This window comes from Microcaecilia unicolor, chromosome 3 (genome assembly GCF_901765095.1).
Source record: "Microcaecilia unicolor chromosome 3, aMicUni1.1, whole genome shotgun sequence".
In the NCBI taxonomy this organism is placed as follows: domain Eukaryota; kingdom Metazoa; phylum Chordata; class Amphibia; order Gymnophiona; family Siphonopidae; genus Microcaecilia; species Microcaecilia unicolor.
The window spans coordinates 283,652,401-283,672,809 of NC_044033.1; the positions used below are offsets into that span (position 1 = coordinate 283,652,401).

The following is a 20,409-nucleotide window of genomic DNA, read 5'->3' on the forward strand; positions in this document are numbered from 1 at the left end:
CGCCACCTGCTGGCAGAGGGACATAACCCACCAGTCTCTGGAATGATCTGTGGGACGCTATGGAATACTGTATATAAATCATATTTCCAAATCTTTTATTGAGACACTCTACAACTGTCCAAAATTAAACTGAAAAGGGAAAACATAATGCACACCATATTTATTCAACCAATGAGGAAAAATTAGTCTGTCATCTTGTCCATACAATAAAAAATTTTTAAATTTTTTTTTATTTTTGTTACATTTGTACCCCGCGCTTTCCCACTCATGGCAGGCTCAATGCGGCAGGCAATGGAGGGTTAAGTGACTTGCCCAGAGTCACAAGGAGCTGCCTCTGCTGGGAATCAAACTCAGTTCCTCAGTTCCCCAGGACCAAAGTCCACCACCCTAACCACTAGGCCACTCCTCCACATGAACTATGTGTCATCTAAGCATACATTAACAAGCAAACTTTAGAGTGGTTCATTTTTTTATTTAAAAAAATACCGATGGTTGACAGTTTCATTGTATCTCTCTGCTTCTTTTTAATGATTTCAGTCAAGTGTTTTAATTGTAAAACTGAAAGGGAATCTACCTTTTCTGTTTCAAGAAATGTAAGTTCCGTTTGCAAACTTGTAAGCGCCTCTGTGATCTTAGGAGGCAGCTTAGGTTCCTCATCATCTATGGTTGCATCCAAATCATGGTTTTCACCAGTAATGTTTTTTATTTTTAAATTGGTCATGTGTTGATTATGCAGGACAGCTGTTATCCCCATCAATCCAAGATTCTATAATGGCCCCACTCTCCCTATCAATGAATGCTTCCGCACTCTTTCTGCACTGGCTATGTTAGTTATTTTCCGTGAGGCCTTCAGAAGTGTATGTTTCCAAGAACTGTTAGGCAGCGGCACATCGCCTTCAGTCATTTTTTCTCCAAACTGAACGTCTTCCATTTGTTTGTGGTTTCAGACATTTCTTTAACCCAAGGAGGTATGATTAACATGAGACTGTGTGCTCCGAGTAGGTGGAGACGGCTTTGGCTTTGTGATGTCACACCATCTCCTGTTAATCAAATCAGGAGCCACGCTTCTATAGTGTTAGAAGTGGATTCATGTTGTAACAGATCACGTTATAATGGGGTTGAGCTGTAATAAGTTAATGATCAACTAAATCAAAAGCAACAGAAAGATCAAATGACAAGACAGCACACTTATCAAGATGTGTATATATAAATTGTAATACCCAGTAATGCAGTCTGGGTGTTATGATGGTGCCGGAAATCTTTTTGATGAGGATGAAGCTCAAAAGAATGGGAAGCCCTTCCATGCACTGGTTGGGTGAAGACCCAAGTTTCAAATCTGACATCCTATGAGAGGTGCATATATCAAAATTAAATCTCTAAGAAAAAGAATGCACAAAAGCATTTACTGCAACCTTTTTCTTCCTCATTAAAAAAAACAACAACATAATTTTTGCTCACACATTTTCTGGAAGTGTCCATGTGTAAGACTGGAGTAAATTTAGGTGCCCTTTTACTAAAGCTTAGCGCACGCTAAATGCAAAGAAGTCCAATGAGCTTTTTAGCACTTGCTAATTCCATTAGCATGTGCTAAGCTTTAGTAAAAGGGCCCCTTAATTTCTAAACGTCATAAGAAAATCTATAGAAACTCTTAATGCAGGATGGTTTATTAAAGCCTTAATGATCAGAACATTTGTTGTTCAATACAGTTTTAACAAAGAATCAAAAATGTTTCAAGGACACCTCCAACAAGCAAAACTTTCTGTCTGTCACCAAGCATCACATTTCCAGAGCTCCAGTTGGCTAAATAAGGTATTTTCACTTGGTGCGGTTCTGCACTGTTGTCACAACATCTTGCAAAATACTGTCTCTGTTTTCTTTGGTAACCTAGAACAATAAAAATAAATCAATTAAGTCTTTATAGCAGAGTAATAAGCATTCCAAATAACTTGAGCCTGTAATTATCATGGAAACAATCAAACCAAAATTCTTTTTACTTAATTTTTTTTTATTTATGAAATTTTTAATTACAATCAAGTATAATACTTTTACAGAAAAGTAAAAAAAACTGGCACGACAATCATTTTACAAAATCATAAAAAAAGCAAACTTCCCGCCAGATTTACTCAAGTCCACAATTTAGGGATTCAAGATGTTAAACAAATGGAAATATAGTCTTACATAATTTCCTGAAAGGAATTTGCTGATTACCCAAATGATACCAGTAAATTAACTATCAAGAGATCAATTATTACGACCCCCTACTATTCCTTCTAGCTGTTAAGAAAGCTGTGAGCTGGAAATGGTCAAAGAAAACATATTTAGTCGACTGATATTTAATGACACATTTATAGGGGTATCTTAAAAAAAAAAGGTTGCCCCCAGTTGAAGAACCCTTGGTTTCATCAGCAAGAATTGCTGGCGTCTCCTCTGAGTATCTTTGGAGACGTCAGGAAAAATTTGGATTCACTGTCCAAGAAAATTTTTTTCTTTATTCTTAAAGAACAGTTTAATTAACCAGTTCTTGTTAGGTGCTAGAGCAACTGTAGCAATTAATGTTGACAGTGTTACCAACTCGTTATCAGAAGATTCTAATAATACAGAAACATCTAGTTCTTGATTGTCTTGGTTTTGCTGTAATTTTGTAGGCAAATGGTATATCTGGGAAAATGGAGGAATGGCTTCTTCAGCCACTCCAAGTATGTCTTTTACATATTTCCTTAACATATCTCGCGGAGGAATAGTGAATTGTTTAGGAAAATTTAAGAAGGGAAAATTAGGTTCTACCTTGGTAATTTTCTTTTCTTTAGTCACAGCAGATGAATCCATTAACTGATGGGTTGTATCCGCCTACCAGCAGGTGGAGATAGAGAACACTGAAAAACCACAGTGACCCTTGGACGGCTAACCCCACCTGCCTTCAGTATTTGAAATTTCCAAAGCAGAGTGAATCAAAGGTAGAACAACATAAACTTTCCTCACACCTAACAAACGCCCCAGAACAGGAGCAATAATCACACAAAGGAGGGAGGATCTCAACCTCCTGTAATAAACCAGCATGTACAAATTCTGAAAACTGGTTTCCAACTTCTCCCGTTGAGATATATATCCGCATGAAAGAACTGAACAAACAACAACAAAGTCAGCCAGGGAGGGATCATGGATTCATCTGCTGCGACTAAAGGAAAGAAAATTACCAAGGTAAGAACCTAATTTTCCCTTCCTTGTCATCAGCAGCAGATGAATCCATTAACTGATGGGATGTACAAAAACACTCCCTACTTAGGGTGGGAACAGGCCACTCCGCGAGCAAGCACATGCGTTCCAAAATGCACGTCCTGCTTCACTGCAACATCCAGCCTGTAATGCTGGACAAATGAGAGCTGAGAAGCCCAAATAACCGCACTACAGATCTCTTGAAGAGAGAGTGCTCCCATTTCAGCCCATGAAGAGGAAATCGCTCTCGTGGAATGCGCCCTAAACGCTTCAGGCGGAGACCGCCCTGAAAGCAGATATGCAGAAAAAATGACTTCCTTGAGCCAACGGGCTATAGTGGCCTTAGACGCTGGACACCCGCGTCGAGGACCTGACAACAATACAAAAAGGTGATCAGAGGTCCTGAAGTCATTTGACATCTGTAGATACTGCAACAGAGCCCTGCGGACATCCAAAAGATGTAACTGCCCAAAGGAATCCGGAAAATCTTCCCTAGAAAAAAAAGAAAGAAAAATGGGCTGGTTCAGGTGAAACGCTGAAACCACTTTAGGCAGGAAGGAGGGCACTATACATACCGTTACTCCGGACTCCGAGAATTGAAGAAAAGGGTCCCGACAGGACAGCGCCTGAAGCTCAGACACTCGTCTAACCAATGCCATGGCCACCAAAAAGACTGTCTTGAGAGTCACATCCTTCTCCGAAGCTCGCTTAAGCGGCTCGAAAGGCGAACGCTGGAGAGCCTCAACACCAGCCCCAGGTTCCAGGCCGGACAAGGCGACCGCACCGGAGGGCGGAGCCGCAGCACCCCTCTGAGAAACTGGGCAATGTCCGGATGAGCAGCAAGGGATAAGCCCAAGACTTTCCCCTAGAAAGCATGCCAATGCTGCCACTTGAACCCACAGGGAATTGTAAGCCAGACCTTTTTGTAAGCCATCCTGCAAAAATCCCCGAGGCCGTGTCGAACCTGACCCCCAAATACTCGAGAGACTGAGAGGGGTTCAGGTGACTTTTGGGTATACTGACCACCCAAGCCTAGAGTCTGCAGGAATGTGACCACTCTGGCTATGACAAGACGACTTTCGTCTGCCGAATCCGCTCTGATGAGCCAGTCGTCGAGATAAGGGTGAACTCTCACCTGAGACAGGCAGCTACCACCACCATTACCTTGGAAATGGTACGGGAAGCTCTGGCTAGGCCGAAAGGCAAGGCCCGAAACTGGAAATGTTGTCCCAACACCGCAAACTGGAGAAACTGCTGATGCGGGGGCCAAATAGGAATGTGCAAATATGCTTCTTTTAGGTCCAGAGACGTGAGAAACTCTCCTGGCTGTACTGCCGCAATGACGGAGCGCAGGGTTTCCATGCGAAAGTGTCATACTCTTAGGGCCTCGTTGACTCTTCGTAAGTCAAGGATCGGTCTGAAAGACCCGCCTTTTCGAGGCACCACAAAATAAATGGAATAGTGGCTGCAGCCACGTTTGGCGGGAGGCACCAGGATCACCGCTCCAAGGTACAGCAAGACTAGCAAGGTCTCCTCTACCGCCGCCCATTTGATGGCAATGCCGCATCGGGACTCCACAATCACGTCTCTCACTGGGGCACCGAATTCTAATTGGTAACCTTCTCTGATCAGGTCCAGGACCCACTGATCCGAGGTAATCTTGTTCCACTCCTCGAGAAAGAGGGAAAGCCGTCCTCCTACTGCAGGAATCAAGGAGTGGACCGGCGTGCCATAATTGTGGAGGACGCCCCTGAACTCCTGGCCGAGGCCCGGCCACTGCGGAGGGTTTGTCCGAGCGAAGAGTTCCTCTGCTGAAAACAGGTATGTTGAGAAAACCCAGCAGAGCGCCCCGGGCGATACCTGCGAGCTTCACGGAAGCGAGGTCTGGAAGAGGAGGGAAACACAGGACCCTTGGAAGAAGGCCTCGGCCTATCCTCAGGTAACCGCTGGGACTTACAGTCCCCCAGGTCTTTAACAATCTTCTCCAATTCCTCTCCAAATAACAGGCGGCCCTGAAAGGGTAACCTCACCGGCCTTTGCTTAAGAGGCCATGTCAGCCGCCCAATGCCGCAGCCAAAGAAGGCGGCGGGCCGAAACCTCCACAGACATGTGCTTAGCCGAAGCTCTGACCAGATCATAAAGGGCGTCAGCCAAAAATGACAGGGCCGACTCCATCCGCGGGGCAACCTCAGAGAGGGATCCCGCACCATCCGCAGGTTGTTCCACTGCCTGTTGTAACCAGGAAAGACATAGGAACTGCAAATAGACGCCCTTAAGGCAAGGCCCGATATTTCAAAGGACCGCTTCAGCGCGGATTCAAGCCACCGGTCCTGCATGTCTTTCAAAGCGACCCCTCCCTCTACTGGGAGGGTGATCTTTTTAGTCACCGCCGTAACCAACGTGTCCACTTTAGGCATCCCAAAAGGGGCCAAGTGCTGACCCATAGCCCTGGCCACTTTCAGAGGCCCATCTGGGTCAGACCATTGAGCAGAAATAAGCTCCTGGATGGAGTCATGCACAGGAAAGGCCCGAGTAGGCTTCTTAGTACTCGCCATCCTAAGATTAACAGAGGAGGCATCGCCCTCTACAGGATCATCAATCGAGAGGGCCTGCAAGGCGTCAGTAATGAGAGCTGGCAGCTCGTCGCAGTGGAAAATCCGAACCGCATTGGGATCATCCGAATCCAGTGGCAAACAGGCACCCTCCTCTGGATCATCCGTCCATGAGGGCCCTCAGACTCCCCACAGCCTGACCACGGGGGGGAGGGGGGGGGAGGAGGGAGATGCGCCACTTTCAGAAGGGGGAATTTACCCGTCTATGTTTAGCGTCCTTCCAACGCTCGGGGGAAGAAATAACATCTGTAGTCATCCCAGGGGCATCAACACCTGGAGGGGACCCAGAATGCAACGCAATGTCAGACACCTGCGGCAGAGCTCTTTTCAGCATGAAGGCCTTACTACTACTACTTATCATTTCTAAAGCGCTACTAGACGTTCGCAGTGCTGTACACTTGAACATGAAGAGACAGTCCCTGCTCGACACAGCTTACAATCTAATTAGGACAGACAGACAGAACAAACAAGAGATAAGGGAATATTAAAGTGAGGATGATAAAATAAGGGTTCTGAACAAAGTGAGTAAGGGATAGGAGTTAAAAGCAGCATCAAAAAGGTGGGCTTTTAGCTTAGATTTGAAGACGGCCAGAGATGGAGCTTGACGTACCGGCTCAGGAAGTCTATTCCAGGCATATGGTGCAGAAAGATAAAAGGAACAGAGTCTGGAGTTAGCAGTGGAGGAGAAAGGTGCAGATAAGAGAGATTTACCCAGTGAATGGAGTGCATATATATGCATTAGTAGCACAAACTCAGGGGAGAAAAATTCACCCTGACCCTCCGCCCCCGAATTAGGAGAAACGGAGGTTGGAGCTCCTCTAGCAGCCTCTAAACAAGGCGTCCCCCTGAATTCAGACTCCTCTGCAACAGCGAGGGTCGAGACATGCGCTGCTTCCAAAATGGCGCCCGTTGCCAGCTCCATCGAGTGGGAAGAATCATCGCTCGCCATGCTCGTACTAGTGCGAACATCTAAGGAGCACGTTTTACAGAGCCCCACTGCTGACCTGCGTTTACCACAAAGGGAGCAACGCTTAACTCCTTCAGCAGCCATCGCTCGACTGAGCGGAAATATAGCAATAAAATGGCGGCTTCGCACCAAACTTACCCTGCTCGGAACGCTGTCCGCAGGAACCTTCCCGGAGGATATGGGCACCACTCTCACCTCAGAAGACCGAGTCAATGAGCTCCGGTCAAGCTGCACAGAACCAGAATCTCTGGAGAAAACCTCAGAAATAGCAATGCCGTACAAGTGCACACTTTTATTTATTTATTTTTTTAATGCTATGAGGAAAGTTGGAGGCAGGAAGCAACAGAGGGACTCCGGGAGGAGGGGGGAATGGGTAAGGCAGGGAAAGGGCGAACCTATATGCCTTTAAAGTGGGCACCACCAGCCACAACACCCCCGCTCAACTGGCAAAGCACAGGAGCCACCCCTGGCAGAAATCCAGGAACTGATCAAGCTACGTCCACACCTGCTGGGAGATAGAGAAATACTGAAGGCAGATGGGGCTAGCCGTCCAGTGTCAGTGTGGTTTTTCAGTGTTCTCTATCTCCATCTGCTGGTAGGCGGATACAACCCATCAGTTAATGGATTCATCTGCTGCTGATGACAAGGTTATTACTCCTTACTGAGTTCTCAAGAAATTCAGTTGTCCTCCTTAGAAGTGTCAAGTCTTTAATAGTATTCTCTCTTTTTCATGTTCCTTATTTTGTTGTGTTAGGGTTTCCACTTTAAAGTCAACTTCTTTAATTTTTTGTTCTAATATAGAAAGATCCTGGGTCAATTTTTGTACTTGAGGACACATTGCTTTACCTAAATCCACAATAAAATTCCATAAACTATCCAGGGTAACTTCACTGGGTTTATTAATAGATACAGGAAATTGTGTCGATGTTAACTTAGGCTCTCTAGTAGAAATAGCTTATTCCAGACTTACAGTTTCGTTCTGCCTCGCTGCCACAGAAGTTACTAATGGCGCCTCTTTCATCTGGATTTTCAATTCTCCAACTGTTCGAACTCCTTCGGTTGTTTGCAGCATCTCCCGTCTCTCTTCTCCTGTACCAAGCGTGGGAAACGGGGCTGAGGACGCTAACAGTGGAGTACTGCTACGAGATGGTTGTGGGGGAGGAGCTCTTACGTCGGGGCTGAGTAAAAGCTCTAGCCCAGGGATCGCTCCAGGGTTTCCATTCATTCCGGGACGGACCAGCGGGCTGCCTTCCGACGATGCTGGGACTGGTGCTCTCTGGAAATATACTTGAATTTCAACTACTGCGGAAGGGTTTTGCCACTGAGGAGCGATGGAGGCAGGACGGCCCCTTCTCTTCGGCATCCCAAAAAGAACGAGAAATTCCCCTCCGAAGGGACACCACCACCTTGTAGTGGTGGAGGGGCTTCTGTGTTTCAATGACTCAGAGGGCTATGCTGAAGGGTTACCCATATCAGACAGGCCTCTGAGGAGAAACCAGACAAACAGTGTCCCAAACTGGGAGAGTGGTAAGATGGTGACCTGAAGTTCGTATGCCCAGCAGCCCAGCTGTCCTCTGAAGTTTTGTCTTCTTTATTCCCTCTCTGCAATTACACTTTCCTTAACTGAGAGGAAGGGAACAACCGGTGGTCAGCCGCTGATGGCCAGCGTTTTGTCCTTTGAGCAGCAAGTGCAGGACCGCTGCGCGTCGAACTGCCCACAGATGAAAGGGTTGGCGAGTCCTTTGATGAGCGCCGGCGAAGGAGCATCGACGCTCTTGGACCTGGAAAAACAACTCCATCGCTCCCGAATTATTCAACCACCATGTCCAAAGGAGTGGAGGAGTGAGTTAGAGGCATACGCTGAAACGGAGGACGTTTACAGCAGAACCCGCATAGGCGGAACCACTCCTAAACACCTCAAGAGAAATCACCTTGGAGTTTTTGGCTTCCGTGGAGGTTACATTGAATGCCATCTAGAAGGCGCTTCGGGACCTGATGGCGGTAGTAAATAACTTTGTTTCAGATATAATCTTATTGGAGAGTTACATGGACAATTTGCCTGAACCCTTTGAGAGTGAAAAATTGATATAATAAAGGAAGTTCTACACAAGCTATAAGTGGTTATGATCCTGAAAATGATAATGGACCAGAAACTGTGAATGATAAGGTAGATGTTATTGTGGATGATTAATGTCGAGATTATTGTTTTTCCCAGAGTTCCAGGTATGACTCCTAAAGTTTTCCTCAGAAATATTTCCTTAATTATTACTTCGAAAGGAGTGAAGCCTGTGAAAACTGGGATTTGAATTAGAGACCTAAGTATATGTATTGTTATGTTTAAACATTTTTATTGACATTGCAGCAACACAAACATTGTCATACAGGCTTTGCATATAACGTCCATCCAACCTCGATCTAACTATACAACAATTGCTAACTAACATGCAGCATTTGTGAATTTTATTCCAACATTTATTACCCCATCAAATATACCTATCCTCCCCCCGCCCTCTCCCGTACCCTTCCTTACCCCCCCTTTTTACCCCAGACCTGGAAAACCATTCAATAACAGCCCGTGGAGTTCACCCTGCATTTAAAAGTAAACTACAACCTCTATGGCTTAAACTTTGCAAATAAGGGCCCCAGACAGCCAAAAATGTGATTCTCTTTTTCTGTGAGAACCTGGATTCTCCAGCCTCCCAAGACACCAGCTGATGTAACTGGTTTCTCCAGTGCCAGTATGCCGGAGGATCCTTGACTGTCCAGTACTGTAAGATACATTTCCTGGCCAATAAGCTCATCTTACGGAGCATTAATGTTTCAAAACGATTCCGCCCTCTAAAGGACCCCGGAATGTCTAAAATCAATTGTTCAGCTGTCCCCAGGATCCGTAGCCCCAACCGCTCCTCCCAAAAACCTCGGACTTGTGTCCAGAACCTTTTCAAAATTGGGCAGCTCCAAAACATATGCAGCATTGTGCCAGGGTGTCTTCCACATTTGAGACAATCTGGGCTGCGATTCCCTCCCATATGTGCTAGTTGAGCTGTAGTTACGTATCCCCTATGAATACAGCGATAGGCACATTCTCTCAAACGAGCATCTGATACTAACAGGGGTATTCGTGCTATTGATTTGGTGATGTCCCATGATGTTACTACAACTCCCAATTCCTTTTCCCAAGCACTCCTCAGCTGTCTGTAGTCCCTGGGGGGTCGCCATCCTGATACTGTTTTATGAAGCAAGGATATTGTGAGTTCGTCCTCACCAAAAGAGTGAAAAAATTCTCGTACCTTTTCCCCCAACCGAGTTCTCAGAGGATCTCCCGGTAAAGAAGTGATATAGTGTCGCACTTGCCGTATAGCAAATCTATTCCCCCAGGAGTCACCTACCTTTCCCAATAATTTCTCGTCTGTAAGGGGCTGCCCATCTCCACCCACCAGATGTTCCAAATTGGAAATTCCCCGCCTAGCCCATTCAACAAAGTATCGGCTTGACAATCCTGGCAAAAATGCACAATTCCCACATATGGTTATCAAATCCGTTGTTGTTGGGTCCCCCCCTAGTTGCCGTATAAGCACTCCACACACCTCTTGGAGCGATCGCAACAGCACGCTTTTACTTAGTCCTTCCGGTAAATCACGTGTTTTGTGGTGTAAAAGCGAAAAAAGCTGATAAGGTTCCCAAAGTGCTGCCTCCAGCGTTGTGGGAGTGTATCGTTGTGTATCTAAACACCAATCTCCTAGATAACGCAACTGGCATGCTTGATTGTATAGCTCTAAATTTGGCATGCCCATTCCTCCTCGGCTCCAGCTGCCTACTAACCGTGAGAAACGAACCCGTGGCTTCTTGCCTCTCCAACAAAACTTTGATGCTAGCTTGTAAAAACTCTTCAAGTCTTTCCGTCGGAGCCAAACTGGGATGGTCTGCATCACATAGAGCCACTTGGGGAACAACACCATTTTAATCAAGTTTACTCTCCCCAACACTGACAACGGCAAGTCCAGCCATCCTTGCAGCACCTCTAACAGCCAGGTAATATTAAGATCATACAACCGCGAAGGATCCATAGGCATCAAGATTCCTAGATATTTGAAAGAGGTTTGTGCTTTCCTCAGAGGGAACTCGCCTCTCCACCGCCTCCACACTTCCTCTGAAGAGGCCAAGGCCTCCGATTTCTCTAAATTCAAACTGAGGCCCGCATAGTCTCCGTATTCGGAGAAGATCTCTAATAGAGCGTTCAAGGATTCCTGTGGGTCTGTTAAATGGACCAAGATGTCATCTGTGAAAGCCGCTACTTTAAAGACCTCGTTCCCTATCGCTACCCCCGCTACCGCTTTCTGTTCCTCAATTTCTCTCAACAAGGGATCCAGTGTTAGCACAAATAATAAAGGTGACAGAGGACAACCTTGGCGGGTTCCCCAGCCTATTTCAAAATCTTTTGTCTCAATCCCATTTACCGATATTCTGGCCTTTGGCGTTGAGTATAATGCTTTGATCCCTGATAAAAATCTATCCGTGAAGCCATATTTCTGAAGAACAGCATATAGGAAATTCCATTTTACTTTATCAAAAGCTTTTTCAGTGTCAAAGCTTATTAACAAAGAATTTTTATTCCCTCGACATCTGGCTTCTAATGAGGTCAAAACCTTGCAAACATTCTTAGTGATTTTCCGTCCCCTTACAAACCCCACTTGGGAGTCGTGTATAAGATTCGGCAGGATTCTCGCTAATCTGTTTGCTAAGATCTTAGCCATCAATTTCACTTCATAATTTAGAAGCGAAATAGGCCTATATGATTCAACTAGTTCTAGGTCCTTCCCTTTCTTGGGGAGTACTATAATACAAGCTGTATTTAAATCCGGAGGCATCCTTTCCTGCTCTATTAATGTGTTAAACATTGCAGCTAGGGGCTCAGTTATCTCTTCTCCCATGATCTTATAAAATTCCGCTCGGTAGCCATCTACTCCCGGCGCCTTAAGCAGTGCACTTTGGTTAATCGCCAGAAACACCTCATCTGGTGTAATAAGAGTATTAAGTTGCTGCGCCTCTTGAGGGGACAGTGTTGGTAATCCTATCTGATCTAAGTAGGAGTCTCCCGACAGACCATCATCCGGCGGAGCCTCATATAATCTTTTGTAATATTGATAAAAACTCTCACTAATTTCCTTGTCCGTATGGACTCGTTCTCCCTGCCTCTTCTTCATAGTCAAGATCCTAGTTTTACCCTGTTTGGTTGCAATCAGACGCGCCATCAAACGACCACATTTGTTCCCATGCTTATATAATTGATATTTATAATAGATTTGCGATTTAACTGCTTTATAATGAAGTATTTCGTTTAATTTCGTCTGCAAGAGCATTAAATGTTGTCTATTCTCAATGGAGGCCTGTTGCCCATATCTTCTCCGAGCTCTGCATACTAACTGACTCAACCTCAGTATCTCTCTATTCCTGGCCTTACGTTTGTGAGCCATATAGCTGATGATTTCTCCTCGAAATACTGCCTTGGCCGCCTCCCAGTACAGGACCGGGTCTTCAACGTGTATTGCGTTGTGTACTTTATAATCCCGCCAACTCTGATGTATGGAGGCCCTAAAACCCTGATCCCGATATAGCTCCGCAGGAAACACCCATCTCCGTTCCACTCCCCTGTCCTCCTTAGGCACCCAGCTCAATTCCACCCAGGCACGATCAGATATCACATCTGCTCCTATTACTGATGTCGTCACTGAATTGAACATCTGTTCTGAAATCAACAAATAATCAATTCGTGCCTGTGTGCCGTGTGCCCGTGAGAGGTGTGTATAGTCTCTCCCCTGCAGATTGAAAATCCTCCAGACATCTACTAGTCCCACCTGTCGGCAAAGATTAGGCAGCCCCCGAGACTCCTGTCTAAGCTCCTTCCTCCTAGCCCCGGTACTATCGATCAAGGGATCCATCACCATATTAAAGTCTCCCCCTACTATTATGGGCAAAGATTTGCTCGTTAACAGTTGTGAGGTGATCATCTTATAGAACTTCCGATCATATTGGTTCGGAGCATATACGTTGCCAAACAACATGATTTGGCGCTGTATATGAGCCTCACATAGTATAAATCTACCACCTGGATCAGTGAAGTTCACCTCCACCTTATCCACTATTCCTTTTCGAAACAGGATGGCAACCCCCCCCCCCCCCCTTTCTTTCCCTGTGCAGCTGTAGATACACAATCCCCCACCCACCAAGTTCGCAATTTAGCATGTTCCCCAGCCGATAAATGGGTTTCTTGGAGGAGGGCTATATCTACTTTATGTCTTTGCAGATGTTGCAAAATTTTTGAACGTTTAATTGGGGACGAGATCCCTCCCACATTCCATGTAACTATTTTCAGAGGTCCCAGTTCACATAGGAAATCTGTTCACAAGATGTATACCATTTATTCAAGGAAGAGGGATGTCCCAGCCCCCACCCCTCTTCATACACCTTCCTAAGCCATTTTAGTTCATTCCCGAACCCCACTAGCCGTATCTCCCAGGTCTCATTCCCCCCCATCCCCCAACCCCCCCCCCCCTCTTCCCCCTTATGAAGCCCAACTACCCCCTGAAACCCCAACCTCCCTTCTACAGAACCCAAGTCTCTAAATGAGACCATCACGTATAACACCTCCTACCCCCCTCCCTCTCGTAAACCAACTAACACAAATTGCTCTTCCTCATCTTCCCCCTCTTCAGTATGTCTCTAACTTATGGTTGTGTAACTTATCCAGTTAGTCCAAAAAACAGCATTAAACAAACTTCACAAAACCTTATTCCAGAGTTCTCAGGCTCTCTCTCTGGTCTATAAGGAGGATCCTCCACAGCCCTCTGCAAGAACGTCCCTGGGGTGGTCTTCGGCAGTATCACTCTGATATTAATCCAGGCCGCTCTGGCAAAATCAACACAATTCTTTGGTATAAAGGTTATGTCTCGGTTCTCTGTGATATTCTGCTCAATAATCCCAGTCCTCGGCCAAATCCATTTTACAGCACACGCCCCAGGGATTCCTAGTTGCCCAATAAATTCTCCTAGGCTTCCTCCTGTGATCGTAATCTTGCCGGTCCACCAAATTCCGCTCATCAAATTGGGCATTAACATCTTCCAATTTTAATTAACATTTTGTAATCCAGTTTGTTGTATCTATGCTTTCTTCGATCCCATCTTCCATGCGATATCTGTTGATCCTCCGCTTAACCTCTCAATCAGCGGTGTTCCACGGAGTTCAAAAAAGCTTGTGCTTGTTCAATCGTTGTATAAACCTGCGTGGCCGCTTGATAGGTGACTCTTAATTTAGCTGGATATTGCAGTGCAAATCGAATTTTCATTTCAAAAAGTTTTGTGCAGATAGGAGAGAACTTCCTTCTCTGCATCGCCACCGCTGCAGAGTAGTCCTGGAAACATAAGATCTTTTTGTTCCCATATTGCAGCTCCTGATCCTTCCTCAAAGCCTGCAGTATTGCCTCTTTGTGCGCAAAATTTAAGATGCAGCAGATCACCACTCTTGGGCGTGCGGCTTCCGCGTGCTTGGGCCCCACACGATGTGCTCTCTCTACCTGGAGAACTCCTAGGTCTTCTGGGAGTTGTAGTTGTTCTGGCAGCCATTTTTCCAAGAATACCCGCAGGTTTGCAGTCTCCAAGGCCTCAGGTAGACCCACAAATCTTAAATTATTCCTCCGTGATCGATTCTCGAGGTCTTCAAGCTTTTCTTCATAGCTTTCCACCATGGTTTTAAGCTTAATATTTTCCTCCTCCATTTTGTGCACTTTGTCCTCGAGGGCTCCATGACGCTGCTGATACTCCATCAGTTCTTTAGTGAGCTGTCTCAAGTTTTCTTGAACTAGCGTTATTTTACTGTCGATGGGCCCCAAGCGCCGATCCAACAAAGGCTCCATGGTGGCCGTCACCTCCGCCACCCACACGGAGCTCAAGGCAGTCGCAGCTGGGCTCGCCGGAGCCGCCATTTTTTCCTCGCCGGCTCGCGTCTTTTCTTTTTCTCGGCAAACACTTTTCGCCGCCATGGAATTCCACTGTGAGTAGCGCCGATTTGATTACCTTTCCTTCTTGTTGCGGGGTAATGTGTTTAGCAGTTCTTTACTGGGGCAGTTTCCTGGATTTTGAGGGTTTAGTGGGTAAGCTGGCCAGAGCGGAGATTTCAACAACCGCTCCTGGTCATGGCGTCACGTGATCTCGTATATGTATTGTTAAATAATTTCTGGTTTTTAAAAGAGATAGAATGTAATCAGATGTATTATTTCTAACTAAAATCTGGACAATAAGTATGTTCTCAATGAATTGACAATACACCATATTTGGTCTTGAAGAAGCCAACCAGATGATCAATGTGGAATAATGAATTAGATGAGTAATATCTGGGGATAATCAGGTTAATACCATGTTTTCTTTTTCTGTTTACTGTTTAATTGATCTCCTTGTCTTATCTCACTCTCCCTATTTTTCTTCACTTTGTGGTCTAAGAAAGAGAAAGATTGTATATAATCCATATATCTAGATGGGATTGTTTTCTTCTTATCTTGTATTAATGTGCAGTCATCTCTGTATTACTGTTTGCAAGTCACCCTTGTAAAATGAAAAATTATAAATAAATGATTAAAAAAAAAATAAAGAACGAGAAATTCAGAGAGCGAGCAGGTAGTCAGGCTACAGCAGCGACCATCTTGAATCGAACAGTTTCTAAATTGCTCACTCACTTAATTTTTTTTTAACTGCCATTTTCCTCTCTTTTGTGCAACCTAGGCGATAAATGTGCTCAAACCAGCCATGGGGGCTGGAGTGAAGTCTCATTCAAGACTTACAGTTATCACTGGCTGAAAAAATATACTAAGGTGTTAATGTTATAACAAAGCAAGCATCTAAATGAATTTTCACAAGCACACCTGTTTAAAGCCTTTTTTTTAACAGGAAGCAAAGGCAGTTGTGTTCTTTTACAAAACTAGACACCCATACCTATCCCCAGTAGTGCACAAATGTTCTCATACAACTTTCCACCTACTCTGAGGAGGGTATAAAGGTGTGGATGCATTCCATGGGGATAATTTTAAAATTCTAAGCTCTGAAAGAGGTCTATTTTGTCTCTGAGGTTTGGAGCCAAATATTCCACAGAAGCTACAAGCCAATCATTGAGACTAGCTGCCCACCTGCCTGTGCAGGTCAGCAGCTATCATCAAGCAGCATTTTGTAAAAAAACAAAACCCCCCAACCACAAACAAACAAAAAAACTGTGGGGGGGGGGGGGGGGGGGGGCTGCGGATGAAGTCAGCCTTAATTAAGGCCTTGATAATAGTAACGTTCAACATGCAGAGGGACTGCAGGTATGTTTATTTATTTATTTGTTACATTTGAATTCCACATTTTCCCACCTATTTGCAGGCTCAATGTGGCTTACATACAGGGGCGTAGCCACGGGAGGGCCTGGACGGGCCCAGGCCCACCCACTTTCCCTCCAGGCCCACCCAGCCAACATGCTCATACCAAGGGCGGGGTGGTCCGCACCAGCTCCTTCCACTGTCAGACGACCCTCTTCTCCAGCACCCAGCCTTAAAAAAAAAAAAAAAATCGGCGAAGCTCCTTGTCTGCTCTGCACTGCTGTACAGCAAACGAATTGCCTCATCACGCCAGCCTTTCCTTCACTGTGTCCCGCCCTCTGATGTAACTTCCTATTTCCGCGAGGGCGGGACACAGTGAAGGAAAGGTCGACGTGACGAGGCAATTTACGCGAGGAGCTTTGCTGATTATTATTTTTTTAAGACTGGGTGCTGGAAACAAGGTTACGTGTAGCTGCCCAAGATGCGGAGCAATTAGGAAGAGAAAGAACGAATTTGGAAAAAACAAGTCGGGGAGCTTCAAGCAAAGTGTTCAGATCTGGAAGAGAGATATGAGGCTGTGGCAAGAGTGCGAGACAGCATGCAACTGGTGGAAGAAGCAAACTTACAAAAAGATCAAGTGAGATAGTGTCCTAATGTCATTTATTCATGAAGACTGAATACTGAGGGGCCTTTTTAGTAAGTTTAGTCCTCACTTTGGTATTAACACAGAATTAACATGCTTTACAGTCTGTATGTTAACACTAATTCAGTCTGTTTTTTATGTTTTAATATTTATTTATGACATTTATATCCCACAGTATTCCCACCCATAGGCAGGCTCAATGTGGCGTACAACAATTAATAAACAAACAATAGTACAAAGTACAGTAGACAAGGTCATAGGAGAGAGAGAAAACAACGAAAAAGGAAGAGGAAGGGAGGGGGAGGTGATAAATCAGCACAGAAGGAGTCGTGGCCTAAAAGGGTATGGCACCTGTAGGGTTCTTAGCGTAAGCATGGCCAAAGAGGAAGGACTGACTTCCTTGTTGAAATTTAAATAATTTGATTAATATTCAAAAAAATATAGTGCATATCAGCTTTAAACATTGGCATAGCTTGGTTTAATGGAGAAATCTATGTTAACTTTTCACCTTCATGATTATATTAACTGTACCTCCCTGTTTCTGGGTATTGGCACACTAATATGCATGCCGATACTAAGCCCTTCCTTCCTTCCTTCCTTCCTTCCTTTCTTTCCTTCTGCTGTCCCTCCCCCCCCCCCCCCAGCAGTTTTCATAAGGGATTGCCAGGCAGCCCAAGTATTGACAGGTCACTCCCCCCCCCCCCCCCCCCACACACACCATGCAGACATCCCAAGGTTTAAAGAGACTTGAAGCCCTGATTTCTCTTCTTTCTTTCACCAGAGCTTCAAGGGGAATTCCAGATCCTCTCTTTTAACTCCTTTTAAACTGTTTGTAACTCCTAACCTTTATTCACTTGTTCAGAACCCTTATTTTATAATCCTCACTTTAATATTCCCTTATATCTTGTTTGTCCTGTTTGTCTGTCCTAATTAGATTGTAGGCTCTTGTCGAGCAGGGACTGTCTCTTCATGTTCAAGTGTACAGCGCTGCGTACGTCTAGTAGCACTATAGAAATGATAAGTAGTAGTAGTAGTAGTAGAAGAGGGTCGTCTGACAGTCGAAGGAGCTGGTAGGCAGGTGGGGACTGGGTCGGGGAGGGGGGCTCTGATGGGAGAAGGGGCCTGGAGCTGGAACTGGGATCTGAGAAGGGGGCAGGAGGGAGAATGGGGCCATGCCTGGGGCAGGTGGGAGAATGGGTCTGGGGCTGAAAAGGGGGAGCCTAATGCAAGGCATGTGGATGAAGGGAACTGGGGGCTGAAAAGCAGCGTAGGTGGGATAAGGGGGCTAGTACTAGAACTAGGGGCTGAAAAGGGGCAGGGGCTGAATTTGTGCGGACTGGGGGCTGAAAAGGGGACAGGGAGAAGTGGCTGGGGCTGAAGCTCTGGACTGGTGGGAGAAAAGGGCTGGGGCTGAAACTGGGGACTGGTGGGATAGTGGGGCTGAAACTGGGGACTGAAAAGGAGGGGCAGGTGGGAGATGTGGGCTAAGGCTGGAACTAGGGGCAGATGGGATAATGGGGCTGGAACTGAGGGCCGAAAAGAAGGGCCAGCGAGAGGGAGGGCAGACCCTGGATGGATGGGAGAGAGAGGGCAAATGGTGGATTGAAGGGCAGAGAGAAAGGGCAGACAGTGGATGGAAGGGACGGCAGAGGGGGCAGACACTGGATGGCAGAGAGAGAGCAAACACAGATGCTGGATGGAAAAGGAAGACGGTGAAAAGAAGATGAGGAAAGCAGAAACCAGAGACAACAAACTGTAAATAAAATATATATTTTTATTTTTTTGCTTTAGGATAAAGTAGTATTGTAGATGTGTTAATAAATGTTTATAAATGAACATGTAAATAAGGAAATCTTTTTATTGGACTAATTTTAATACATTTTGACTAATTTTCGGAGAACAAAACCCCCTTCCTCAGGTCATGATAGGACACTGTAACAGCACAATACTGTATTGACCTGAGGACGGAGGTTTTGGCCTCTGAAAGTCCAATAAAATGGTATTATTTTATTTTCTATATTTATTTCTATTTGTTAATTTGTAAAGTGGTGACTGGTATTTGTTAGTTTTTTTTTCAAATTTACATCTGCTGTCTTTATATTTTGCACAGTACTAGGGGACATTTTCTGTTTCTATGGCGTTGCATTGTATGCAGTCTGGCATCTTGGGGGTTCAGTTTAATTTTTGTCTAACTAGAAAGTTTATGATTACTTATTCTATAGTGGATTAGGGTGTATCTGTATTTGTGAAAAAGACATGGCTTTCAGTTGGCATTGACTGTGCAGGATCAATGATCTGTACTATTGTGTCTGGTTTCATTTTACAATAGGTGAATTGATGTTCTAGTGCTCACTGTAGTGTTTAAGATGCTTTCCTTTTCCTTGTGTGACTTGTAGAAATGACTGCTTATGGTATGCTAGAATTGCTCTATAGGTCCTGAATGTTTTGTATTCTCGGTATGCCTGGTACTGGATTTTGGAGGGGGGTGTTAAAAAATGACCAGCCCCGGGTGTCAACTACCCTAGGTACGCCACTGCTTTGATCGCTGCCACGGCCTATTCTCCCGTGGCTGATGCCAAACTATGGGGGAGGGGGAAGGGCAGGGTTGATGCCAGGCTACAGTTCCAGGCTGGAGATTTTGGGACAGTCCTGCATTTCTGACCACCCCATTGTTATGGGACTTGCAGCACTGATTTCCATGGGCAGAATCAGGCACTGCAAATCCCACACTGATTTGGGTTATAAAGTTTAAATCAGGACTGCACAAAATCTCAAGCCTGGAACTGGGTAATTTGCCATCTCTGTGATTTGTAATTTTTTGTGTTTTATTCTGCAGTTTGTAAGGGGTGGTCTGTTCTGCATGTGACCGACGTAAAAGATTCTGTGTGTATGTAGTTCGTGTGGGGATCTATATGAGTCTGACTTCTCTGGCTTTTTAAATGGGAATGTCAGTTTCAGAATTTACCTGTTTTATGAATACAGCTTAATCAATTTGTTACAAAGCAAAGTTTGAAGGATACGTGCCATTGACATGTTTGCCTTATAGCAGTCATATTTGGTCAAGTTTAAGATATGGGATAAAATCACTATATTCATGGTCGGTGGCCCAACTGTTTGGGGAGGCTAAAGGGGGTGGGATTAGGGGCGGAGCTTACCTCCATAATTGTCTGACAACACACAGAAAATAAGAAGTAAAAGTAAAATAGTCACAATTAATACCTTTTATTAAATTTAGATTTTAGATGTGTGTCATATGTCAAAGAATAAAGTGGTTGCTCAAAGCATATACTAACCACAATCGCTCAACTGCAAAACACTATGCACAACTTTGTGCAAAAACACACTCAGAACCTTACTGTACCATAAATATTACACTGGGCAGAACCTAATACACCAATATACCACCCATATGGAAAACGCAGACTGTCAACAATATGAAACAAGGGATCATAATATCACAATGAGCCTGCAAAGAGGTGGGAAAATGTGGGATACAAATGCAGCAAATAAAATAAATAAACATGATGTCTGTTTTAGAAACCCATTACCAGGAGAAAAAAAAATCTCTGCACCAATAACAGGGTTAAATGTCATAAATAAGTAACTAAATAAATAAATAGATAGATAGAAACTC

General features: G+C 44.9%; 1 protein-coding gene across 1 annotated transcript in view; it reads right to left on the bottom strand.

Moving 5' to 3' along the window:
* Window positions 1–1,632: 1,632 nt before the first annotated feature.
* Window positions 1,633–20,409, bottom strand: part of NTPCR (nucleoside-triphosphatase, cancer-related) — a 226,180-nt gene continuing 207,403 nt past the window's right edge. The window contains exon 5 of the mRNA XM_030198131.1: window positions 1,633–1,884. Coding sequence (XP_030053991.1) covers window positions 1,816–1,884 — 69 coding nt within the window. The 3' untranslated portion in view covers window positions 1,633–1,815. The remainder of the gene's footprint in view (window positions 1,885–20,409) is intronic.